Genomic DNA, 12865 nt, shown 5'->3' with positions numbered 1-12865 from the left:
AAATAAAGCTATCAATTTTAGTAGAGAGTATATGAACCTGTAACAATTTTATTTCTTAACGTTCAGTTTTATCAGAACATCCTAACATGTAACTTCCTGCTATGAATCTATCCATTTTCTACACGCTTTCTTCATTAAACTGACTATCTTCCTTGACAAACCTCGTTTATCTCCTCATCCTTCTCTCTCTATATATTCATATGTAAACCTCTTACCTCCTTCATCTCTGCCAATAATCAATCATTAAAAAACATGTCTGATTCTACAAACAAATGGTCGTTGTCGAGGAAGATTAAGAGGGCTATAAAGAAAGTTAACTTCTTCCTTAAATCAAGCTTCAAGTTTGATCAATGGAGGTTTGCTTCAATTCTCCGCTGCACTCCGAATAATAAGCGATACACCCGACATTTAAGTATTGGTTATTCCGAAGAGACGCTGACTAAAGAAGAAAATGATGGTAACCGCTTGTTAAGCTCATTGAGAAGCTTTAACAGGGTTAAAAGCATTTGTTTGAATGATAATGATGATGTTGAAAATGTTGATGAGAAGGCGGATTTGTTCATCCAAAATTTTCATCGCCAACTTCTTATGGAAAGGCAGATTTCCTTGCAACTTAGATATTGCAATCCTAATGTTTCTAATAATGGCCCAAAATATTTAACTTAGAGATTAGTACTCGATAATTTAGGAAACTTTCTGTTTAAATATGTGTTTAGGCCAAATCCGACATTTTAATACGAGTACTTTTTAAGCAATAAAGCGTGCCATTATATTATACCGGTGTTCTCTTTAGCTTTACGATATGAATACTTCTTCTCTCAATGACTAGATCAAACAAAATTACAACAGCCCAAGAAATTGTTCAAAAAAACCAGAGATGTATGAGAAATTTGTTGATCGCCTTGCCAAATGCCAATGTAAAAATGTACGTTCTAACTCGGCCATTAATAAACAGTTTGTGAAGTAAATTCATTCAAATCACCTTAAGCTGAATGTTAAACCTCATAAATACATTATAGGAAGAAATGTTAGTCTAGGAAATATAGAAGCCTGAACATTATTCTTTCATTCCAATTTCAAACCCATTGTACAATATTTCCCGATACAAAAATTCTTCAACACTTGACAAAAAAAAACACAACAAATTAATCATATGTATGCCCTTAGGAAAAAAAGAAAAGAAAAAGATAAAATGTCATTTGTAAACTTCATGGTTTACCTGACCACCATTCATTTCGCTTCTCGACTCTTGAAACACAAAACCAGCCGAACTAATCAAACAATATTCATGTCTTCTTTTTCTATCAAAAAAAAAAAGGCCAATGTATGTATGTATGTATATATGTATGCTCGATAATCAGTTATTGTTAGTGTCTTGCAGGGAAATAACAGTCTCAAAGGCTCCTGCTAGAGCCAACACCTTGTTCTTCCTGCCTCCCATAAGCTTGCTTGAGGTTTCTTCAATTATGTTATTATAATCTTGCTTATCCTTCTTTCCTAAACTAGTTTGTACCTTTGCAGGTCCATTAGCAGGACTCGCGACACTCACTTTTTCATCCGACAATTCTTCCTTCTTCTCCGCCTCCTTCTCTAAAGCTGCTTCTTCTTCCTTCTTTTCTTCAGCGACTTCTGTCTCCTTTTCCCTGTCATCTGCTTTTTCTTCTTCTTCTTCTTCTTCTTCCTTCTTTTCTTCCGCGAATTCTGTCTCCTTTTTCCCGTCATCTGCTTCTTCTTCCTTATTTTCTTCCGCAAATTCTGTCTCCTTTTTCTCGTCGTGTTGTGTCTCTGTGTCTCCCTCATCGGAATCTACCGTCACATTATGTTCTTCCACTGTCAGATTCTGATCATTACCTAAATTTACAACATTCTCTGGTTCAGGTTGTGTCTCAATAACAATATGATTTTCATTTTTCTCTTCTAGGTTATGATCAACAGCTTTTCTCTCATTTGTTATAGCAAGATTGTCGGCTACATCCTCTACTTCTTTCACCTCTTGGTCTGTGACTGTAATGGTGGGATCGCCAAGCTCTTGATTAGTGTCGGGCATCTCTGAGATCTCAGGGAGAGATTGAACCTCATTTTCAATTCCCACCAACTCATCGTCGATAGTTAAATGATCGATAGCCATATTATCATGATCAATGCTCGACTCTGATGTCATGCTCTTAGGCGCTTTCTTCGTAGAAGAGGATGATGTGGGGCGTTTTGCATCCTTTTTAGTTGTTGGAGTACTGGTAGTTGATAATGTACTCTTCTTAATGGTCCGTGACTTGGACAAACTCGAGTCAGTCTTACCCTCCTTGAGGGATGAAGTAGTCCTAGCATAAGTCTTGTCTGAGGCCGCCGGTCTTATGGATGATCCTGAAGAAGTTCCTGATTTGTGTGAAAAGGAGGATGATCGGAGATGTTTAATCTCACTAGTCCCAGGGACATTACTAATGGCCTTTTGGACCTGAGAGACGGGAGGAGGTCTGTCGAAAGACCTCCTCCTGTTAAGGGCTGGTTTTTGAGGGGTGGGGTCTGTGGTTGGTTTCTTAGGGAGCTTAGAGAAGTCACGGTTTGAGCTCGCGGTGGGCCTGAGGTAGTTAGGGATGGGTTTCCCGTCTGTAGGAGACGACATTTTTTCATTTGTAGACGAGGACGGAGAAGAGGCTGGGGTTGAAGTTGAAGGTTTAGGTGATTTTTTGATTAATGAAGTTGAAGGGGATGTGCCCTTCTTTTCCTTCCCGACTGAACTTCCCTTCATTGTTGTAGCCATATCTATTCTTTTTTTTCTTTTAAGTTCAAACGCTTCCTAAGCCTGCTTGAAGCGATGACGATGTTAGAACAGACAATTTTAAAATTTAACATAAAATAGTTGTAAAATTTAAAAAATGATATGCATTTTTAAATAGACTAATGACTAATGAGCCCTCATTATGATTGAATGTGTGTATTTCACCAAGGAAATGCTAGTAGGCATAGGCTTAGTATCACGGTCCGGTACTTGACTCGCAATCCGATATTACTTGCCTTCACAAGTGTGAGAATGTTTGTGGATAGAGATAGAGGAGCATCGAACAATATTTCTGGACAGCATTTTTCTCGGTTGCACTCACGTTTAGTTGTCAAAAAAAATAAACATGCTTTCCACTAATCTTAATTCCGGAATTCAAAATGTCATCCCTTATCTACTAAATGAATATGTAATTTTTATCATTTTTCCGCCAGAAAGCATATTCTCTAAAAAGGAAATTAATGATAATTATGTTCATTCATTAAATAAGGAAACTAACAATTACAATTTAATTCATCTATTATATTTTCATTAAAATTAATATTTTCATCAAATTATATTATTTTCACTACAATCTAAATTATGATATTTTAATTAAAATAAAATAAAATTGATATAAAATTATAATTTGCTAAATCTTTTATTAATCCTATTGTTAGATGAAGAGTTGACTCATATTTTGTATAAACCCAAACCTAGAAATCGTTATTATTATTTTCGTGACAAAAAAAATTGAATAAAAAAATATATAAATTGAAACTCATTAGCTTTATGCTATAAAAATATTTTCATTAAAATATATTTCAACCCATTAATCAATTCTATATTTAGTTCTAGCTTTTATTTATAAAAGCAAAATACAATGATGAGAAATGTAAATAATTATAAGGGACCGATATTATATAAATAATTTTATAAAAATATTAAACTTTAAGTACCGTGCATATAATGCACGGGTCTAAATTAGTTATACTTATTATCAACCAAATAACTCGAGCCAACTTGACGTATAACCATTATCCGGGTCTAATGATACAATAACCAAAACAAACCGAATTCATCCTAAATAAAGCGTTTCGATAGTAAGCAAGGAGCCAATGATAGATCTATTAAATCATAAAAGTGAAAAGTCAAATAAAGTAGGCCTCATAAGATAAGATGCATATTAATGATAATCAAATCCTAGTACAAAAGCAAAAATCCTAGTATTATACAATTTGTTGTACCATATTCAATTTAACCAAGCCTATGCGTATTTTTTCGAACTTTTATGATTTATGATTTATATTTTAAGTTTTTAATGTTAAAAATTAAAATATAATTGAGCTCATATACATCATTTTTAACTTTCACTATAATATTTTAAATTTTTATAATTGGAAATGATTTTTATAATTGGTCAAATCCCCCTATTAACTTTACTAATTTCATTTTTAAATTCAATTACATGGATAAAAATATATGGTTTTATTTACTTGAAAAATAATTAGCACAAAAAAAAAAAAAAAAATTATGTCAAATCCCCATCATATTGCATATTAACTTTACTAATTTCATTGCTTTACACGTCCGAAGATTGCCTTATTCACAACAAGGTCTTTAGCAATTAACAATGTGATCGGATGTTTGGATTATACATGGATAAAAATATATGGTTTTATTTACAAGGAGTTGATAATCTAATTATGATAATTAGGATTGAGATGTTCGTACTAAAAAAAAAAAAAAAAAAAAAATTATGATTGCACCGTAACAAAGTTAACCATATACCATCATATTGCATTGTCATATTCGTGACCAAGTCAATTTTAATATTCATTTTCCATAGATAATTAGGTCATGCATCAAGACCATGACCTTCTCAATTGCAGTCTTTACATTACATTACAACATGCATGATGCATCATTAACCAATAATCAATAGAAATTTGGTCCCTTTAAAAATAATCCATTAAACTCTGACAAAATTCTTCAAAAGAGAAGAAAATTGATGTTAACGATCATATCATCGGTTCATCAACCATGCATAATAAGCATTAGTCAAATAACATCAATATATTTGTTATCCTAAATATGCATATACTTTTATTTACCGTGGCTGATTCGAAATTCATCTACATTTTGAATCATTTCGTTTGTTATCCTTAGATATATTTCGAATTCATCTTTTACACATGTTTCAATGTCAACAAGATTAAACAAACTATTTTTCGTCAATTCGAAACCAAATAATCATAGATAAAAATGAGCCCATATTAAAGAACATAACATTATCCAACCAAGAAAATAGACCATATGAAATTGTGATAAACCCGTGATAGAAAAACGAAAATGTATATATTGAAAACGATGAGAAAGATTAATCATTACCTTGTACGTGAGATGAGCAAAAAGAATAAAGGCTACAACTCCATTAAAGAGAAGAAGATGGAAGATTAAGAAAAGGAGGAAAATATAAGGGAGAAAGAAGTTGAGATTGTATATGGAGGAAGGTAAATGAGGAGAGGTGGAAGAGTTGGACTACAAAGGGAGAGACATGATATAACAAAGGGATCATACACAAATATTTGCTGTCCTTTAATTAATTAATACCTGAAAATTTGTTGTTGTTATTGCTTAATTATCATTTTATTTACATTTTATTAATCAAAGTTGTGATAACTTAGAAATAGGTGGCCCGTGAATTACGCACAAAATTTTTTATAGAATAGAAAGTCAACAACCAAAGAACCAATAGTGTATTGCCAACTAGGATTTCAAATGGCGTTGACCTTTTCAACGTCTTCTTTCATGCTGTTTTTTTAGTGGGTTAGTTTATGTAAGACGGTTTACACTAATATAGTTGTAAAAAATAATTTAAACACAATCATATTAGTGGATGAAAGGGGATTTTAAAAGATCCAATTTTACGATGAATTGAATAAAACCGCGTTACACATAGGTATTTGTAATTTTTTTTTGCCGTAGTATAAGAAATGTACGCAAATATATATTGGCATTTGAGTCAAAGTATTATGTTGTATTGGAACTTTCTTTCATGTAAACCTGGTAAACAAGCCACCATATCAGATTTTGGCTGAGCTAATTTTGGGTTTGCAAGATTTTGGGTCAGGTTAGGTCGGGCCGGGTCATTTCGAATTTGGTTAAATATTATCAAGTTATCTATGGATAATAATCAGTTTGTAACAATAAATATTCGCGTTGGGTTATAATTGGACAAGTTAATGCGGATGGGTCCATCTCGAGCTTCAATTTGAGTACAGATCGGGTTATTCAGGTAGATCAATTTTACCAGGTCTAATTTCATGTCATGATAATTACCCTCTCAGTACTACCCTTTTTTCACACACTTAAAATTGGTATTAAACTATAGACTATAAGTTGCTATTTCATAATGCAAGAATTATTACTTAGAGAATAACTTGACACATATTTACTATTAGGTTCCTGACAAGAAATATTAATTAAAATAGTTAGAAAAAATTTATAAAATGAAATCTGCAGTTTAATGGTAAAAAACGTTTTTCAATAAAAATACACATTTTATAACTTTACTCAATTCTCTTTGATTAGCTTTACATTTTAGTTTGTTTTGTTTCATATCGAAATACAACTGAATGAAATATTAAATATGATTGAGGTGCCGATTTAAAATGTATAAATAATACCTTAAAAAATAATAACTCTATATATATGCCGCACATGCATTTCGCGGAATCTATACTAATATAGGTTATTAGAGATCCAGGAATCGAACTGAAAGATAAAAGAGTATTTGAAATTGTATTTGAAATAAAAGATGGAAACTTTGGAACACTTAATATTTAAACCTTCTAACATCAGCTATTAAAGATCTAAAATCAGAGAAATTTGATTAAATGGTTTTATACCTTCTAATATTATATTATTAGAGATCTAAAATACAATTTAAACAAATAAGGAATAAAACTCCGAAATAGGAATAAAAGAAGATGTAAACTTTGTAAAAGATTTGAAAAATAAAAGGTTTGAAAAACAAGCCTTCGGATTTATAAAAATCCTCAGGAGAACGATAATTAATCTCGCAAAACATGACGGAAAACAAAGGAGAAAAACAGAAACAGGTGATCAGCCTTTTAGAAGAGGCGCACTAGAAGGTGCGTTTCTACTAAGGGGCAACCGCGTTCCTTAGCTTCTAAGTGCCTAATCTTCTTTAAAAGGCTAACTAAGGTTTGGATCTTACAATTAAGAAGTCGTAGTGTAACACCTCCATTTATCTAAGAGCCTTTAGCAAAACATTACCAAATAAATAAGACCGTTACCATCTCTGTGTCCCGAGGCATTGAATAACAAAGGCAACAAATTCAAAGTACTTTATTAAAATATAATGATCCGATGGTTTATTACAACTTTAGTAAATAACTGAAATAATATAAATTACAACTCACAGCGGAAAATAAAAATAAAGTCTAAACATAATATAATTATCGTTTGTAAACTAAGTGACGCTAGACTCTAAATCTGGTCCATGCCTCACGTCCATTTGCTCCACCCCAGCTAATCAAGTACCTGCTATTTTAAATCTGCTCCCCATTTAACCGAAATATTAAATGGTTCGCCACAGGATGCCATCAATTAAAGCAGACATCATTTTATTTTGACACAACAACAAACCCGTCAACCAAAAGGTTGACTAGAATAACAATCAACAACAAATGACAAGAATAATATGAATATACATGGTATGATATGATATGGTATGCAAATGCAGCTGAGCTCATCACCCAAAACACCCATTCATCCCGCCAATCTCTGGCCCGGGGCAGCCTCAACCCGAAATTGAGAAAACACATAGACACACCAGAGACTAGTCTGCAGAACCAGCCTGGGACCTTATATCACCACAAAGGGATGTATGCCAGAATAAATCTGAATAACCAATGCAAATGCTATGCCAATGTATGTAATAACAATAATAATCCACAAGATGCCATTCACATTAACAATCCAGCCAAAGGCTAATATCCATCCGGTCACAAATGCCATATGAATGATATAAACACAATAAAAGACGATCCAGTTGAGTAGGTATCCTACCTTTTCAGCAAATTACAATTAATTTAGTAGTGAAATCCAATTAATAGTATTCCTCAATAAATCCGTCACCTAAATAATCAATTACGCGTAATATCAATTTAATCTAATTAAATTACAAGATGATATGAAATAAATAAACAAATTAATTAAAAACCCGTCTCAATAAAATTACCCAAATCACCCAAGTAAATACACGATTCAAACCCGTGTTAACAACCACCAACAAACACCTAAAACCGAAGCCGTAGTCACGACCAAGAATCGGTCCACGACAACCCTGAACAGCCCACGACACCACCTTGTCACCACCACCATCCATCGCACAAACCAGCACCAAACCCAACTACAAACTCATGCCCTAACTCGACTTACAACGACAACCACGAACACGACCATCCTATACAACTCGGTTGCACAACCACCCAATAACCACCAATCCACTACCTAAACAACCACCCACGACAGTCCAGCATCTCGACGGTCCAGCAACAACACCACAACCCCGGTCAAGTCACGGCCCAACCAAGAAATCTCTAGTCCTAACTACCCCGGTCTAAACCCGCGAAAAACTGAATAGCAAAGCCCTAAACAACCGTGGTCAATAGTGGTCAAATCACCCCATAAGGTCAGGTCAACGACGGTCGATGAGTTACAAGGTGGTCTGGTCAAGGGTGGTCAACGGTTTACAAGTATAAGACGGATTATTTACGAGATGAATTAGTTATAAGACGGTTTTATAAAACTTACCTTTTAGATCTTGAGACAAGTTGAGATGCAAGACTCCTCTAGTTTCTCCCTTTAATCTCCCTCTCTAACTTTACGTGTGATATTTGTAAAAGTGAAAAGTGATTTATAAATAGGTCTACCCTTGTATTTATAGAAGTAAAGGTAGTCTTAGAAAATTTCTAGGAAATTGCCTTTTATTATTATTATTTTTTTTTTTTAAAACGCAAACTTTTATTAACCAATCAAAAATTTATTATTATTATTATTATTATTATTTTTTTTTTTTTTAAAAAAAACGCAAACTTTTATTAATCAATCAAAAGTTTATTATTATTATTATTATTATTATTATTATTATTACTATTACTACTACTACTACTACTACTACTACTACTACTACTACTACTACTACTACTACTACTACTACTACTACTATTATTAGGGTTTTTTGATAACTAGTACTTTTGTATTACCATGTTTTAAGAATTACTACCAAAATAATTTTCGCTTAAAAACTACTACCAATAAGTTTGAGTTTTTTTTTAAAAACACTACCAAATCTCATCCAAACTCAATAAAACACAATCTCAGCTATTTATTTTTGAATTTCCATCATAAGTTGTTAATTTTATCCCTTTTAGTTAATTTGATGAAGTTTAAGCAACTTTTTTTACCTTAATTACGTTAGATAGGTGAACTAGATAAAACTAATTTAAAGTGATTTTGCCCCAAAACGATTGGTAAACGGTAGTATTGGTAATGCTAAAGGGATAAAGTTTACACCTTAAGATGAAAATTCAAAAATAAATGGTTAAAATTGTGTTTTATTGGGTTTGGATGGGATTTGGTAGTGTTTTTAAAAAAAATCAAAATTACAGGTAGTAGTTTTTAAGCAAAAATTATTTTGGTAGTAGTTATTAAAACCGTGTAGTATAAAGTTAGTAGTTATCAAAAAACCATTATTATTATTATTATTATTATTATTATTATTATTATTATTATTATTATTATTATTATTATTATTATTATTATTATTATTATTATTATTATTATTATTATTATTATTATTATTATTATTATTATTATTATTATTATTATTATCATCATTATCATTATCATCATCATCATTATCATCATTATCATTATTATTATTATTATTATTATTATTATTATTATTATTATTATTATTATTATTCTTCTTCTTCTTCTTCTTCTTCTTCTTCTTCTTCTTCTTCTTCTTCTTCTTCTTCTTCTTCTTCTTATTATTATTATTATTATTATTATTATTATTATTATTATTATTATTATTATTATTGTTATTCTTATTATTATGGTCCGCGAGGTGCGCCCTCGGCTGAGTGGAGTCACTTGCGGGAGTGGCTTAACGCCCTTGATTTTCCCCTTGTGGTTCCCGTCACAAGGGGATGTGCACATTAATGGACATGGGTTATTTGCTTTATGGTGTTGAGCGGGGCTTAGGTGGTACGACTGCTGTCCCCACTGGCGATGTAGAATATCTGTTGCGATGAATATTCTGGCAGGGCTACACACTTTAGTGTGTAGTCAGATGATTGATGATGACATGGAGTTGGAAGATTGTGATTGTGTAATTGGATGTGTTGATTGCTTATTTTGTTTATGCTGACCCCGTTTAAATGTTTTGAAAACTGTGGTAATCCATTCGAGGATGGTGAGCAGTTGATTAGCAGGTATTTTCTTGGAGTACACACGGGGATCTAGCTGGGGATGGAGTCATCACATGTCAGAGTCTTTAGTCTTCCGCTATGTTTTGTTAAGACAGTTTTACTTAGTTGGTTTGCAGTTTTTAGAACAGTTGTATTTCACCTTTCAGTTTGGTTTGGTTGTACGCACATTAAACTTTATTACTTAAAGTATGTTTCTTTATGGGGATGTTACAAAGTGGTATCAGAGATCAGAAGTTTCTTGGGTTTGGAAGGGTACTATCGACGGTTCGTGAAAGACTTTTCAATGATTGCAAGACCTATGACAACTTTGATGAGGAAAGAGAACAAGTTTCATTGGGACGACAGTTGTGAGACAACGTTCCAAACATTAAAGGAGCGTTTTACCACCGCTCTAGTCTTAGCTTTACCTGAAGGGAGTGAGAATTTTGAGGTGTATACAGATGTTTCGAAGAACGGGTTAGGTTGTGTGTTGATGCATAACGGGAAAGTAATTGCCTATGCTTCTAGGCAATTGAAGTATTATGAGGAGAACTATCCGACGCATGATCTAGAGTGTTGGGTTCAATTGTTTTTGCTCTCAAGATTTGGAAATACTATCTATATGGGGAAACCTTTAAGGTGTTTGACACGGCTGTCGCAACCTATCAAAAATAAACCTAACCGGCCTAAACTTATGCAGTAGAGGTAAGCAGGGTATCGTATCCACAGGGAGGCGGTCACTATCTACTTGTTATCTAGTCTGTCTACGGTGACAAATTAGGGGTTTTGGTTGATTTGATTTAACTAAACTAAATGAACTAAATTTAAAACAATAAAATAAATAACAATTAAAACTAGAAAGTATGAAATAGAGTGTGATCAAATAGAGAGATAGATGCTGGGATGTCGGCTCACTATGATATTACGCAATTCAGCTAAAGGTAAGGTCAGTCGGTCTGTAGTAAAAAGGGTAGTGGAAAGGTCCTTCCGGTCCGCTATCCGCCCTAGATTCTTCCTAAATAGCTTCTGCTCTGATTAGGGTAGTCTATTGTTCATAACAGGTCTAATCATTCCAATCTTCCGATGTAGGTCTGAATTTAACCGGGTTAATTAAAATAGTCGCGTGCACTCAACCAAGTAATTACTGTTATATTGCTATAAAACAATTCTCACATTAAAACCTCCTAAAACTAATTATAGCATCATTGTTTTACTATCATGGCTCCCCTAATCCCATCAATTAAGATTTAGCTACTCATAACGGTAATAAAACTAATAATGATAGATAGAACTATATTCAACATGGTTTAAAGATGAATTAACAGAAATTGCATAAACTAAATATTAATTCTAATAACCTAACAGCAATTAAGAGATAAGAGAATTAAATGTTGCAAAAAGGAATTAATACTATGAATTAAGTTGAATAGGAAGAGAGTAAAGAATTACACAAATTAAGATCCAATAAATAGAAAGGCTAGAGTCGAACAAGTAAGAGTCTCCTAATCTCGATGCAAACTGATAATAAAACTGAATGATTGAGTATTGAATAATGAATGAATAATGAATGCCTAAACCTAATTAGATCTCTCCTTTTTATAGGAGATATATTTATTCACTAAATAAGATAACTAATATAATAAGTAAATAAGTGTACGCAATAAAATCTTGCGTCAGATCACAAGCTATTCGATCGAGCATATTGAAACTACTCGATCGATTAACTCCAGCAAAATCATCTCGATCGAGCATAGAACCTACTCGATTGAGGAACACCATAATCCCTCTTCTCGATCGAACATAGCAGGAGTTCGATCGAGGAATCTTCAGCATAAAAAAGGGTTCAATCGAGCAATTAAGCCAGCAAAGTTCTCGATCGAGTTAGCTACCACTGTGTCAGCACATAGACGTTGATTTAGCTTCCAAGACGACTTCACGCATCCCAAGGCAGAAGTATTCTCGCTCCAATTCCATCCATCTCCTAAATGTAAGCTATAGGAGTAGTTTCAAGCTCAGTTTTTGCTCCTTCCGGGTCCATTCCTACAATTAAAGTCAAACAAACCAAAGTAGACTATTCGGAGCATTTCGTAGCCTAAAACTACGGGAATCGCATAGAAATGCATGCAAAATAAGTGCAAAGAGTCTATATAAATAGCACGCATTAAACTTACCCAAACCAAACCTTTACTTGTCCCCAAGCAAACTATATGCAACTAAATTGGAAACTAGTGGAAAGGAGTAAAACTCAGAGCTAGCTCCAAATCGTCTACTTAAGCCATTTAATGCATGAAAATTAGCGACTATTAGCAATACGTAAAAGCAAACGAATTTATAACTGTTTTATAAATAGTTGAACCTTCGACCTTGCAAGACTTTAAAAGATGGACTCTCACAGGTCACTCTCTCTCAATGAAGCAATGGGTAAGCGAATAAATATAAGAGAGAAAGAAAGATATAGTCGCTCACCTAGACTACGACCGACATAAACATGCATGCAATCTAATATGATAGACAATTCTAGCTACCGTACACATACATTCCATCCAATCAAGGTCCTATCACATGCCGAGTGCTTACAATAGTTTGGAAAAATGAGGTAATG

The 12865-nt window shown here is 33.1% G+C and overlaps 2 protein-coding genes across 2 annotated transcripts; one reads left to right on the top strand and one right to left on the bottom strand.

Moving 5' to 3' along the window:
- The first annotated feature begins 252 nt into the window (after positions 1–252).
- On the top strand, positions 253–666 carry LOC141651376 (uncharacterized). Its single transcript, XM_074459092.1, has one exon. The coding sequence runs from the start codon at positions 253–255 to the stop codon at positions 664–666; it is 414 nt and encodes a 137-aa protein (XP_074315193.1).
- A 379-nt stretch (positions 667–1045) lies between these two features.
- Positions 1046–5338, bottom strand: LOC141653421 (uncharacterized). Its single transcript, XM_074461184.1, has 2 exons — positions 5147–5338; positions 1046–2800 (listed from the first exon to the last, which is right to left on the bottom strand). Exon 2 carries the CDS (start codon positions 2756–2758, stop codon positions 1358–1360), a length of 1401 nt encoding a protein of 466 aa, XP_074317285.1. The 5' UTR covers positions 2759–2800; positions 5147–5338; the 3' UTR covers positions 1046–1357.
- Between the last annotated feature and the right edge of the window lie 7527 nt (positions 5339–12865).

The sequence above is a fragment of the Silene latifolia genome, chromosome 4 (genome assembly GCF_048544455.1).
Source record: "Silene latifolia isolate original U9 population chromosome 4, ASM4854445v1, whole genome shotgun sequence".
In the NCBI taxonomy this organism is placed as follows: domain Eukaryota; kingdom Viridiplantae; phylum Streptophyta; class Magnoliopsida; order Caryophyllales; family Caryophyllaceae; genus Silene; species Silene latifolia.
The sequence above is the reverse complement of the archived record's forward strand: the minus strand, read 5'-3'. Positions and strand labels throughout refer to the sequence as shown.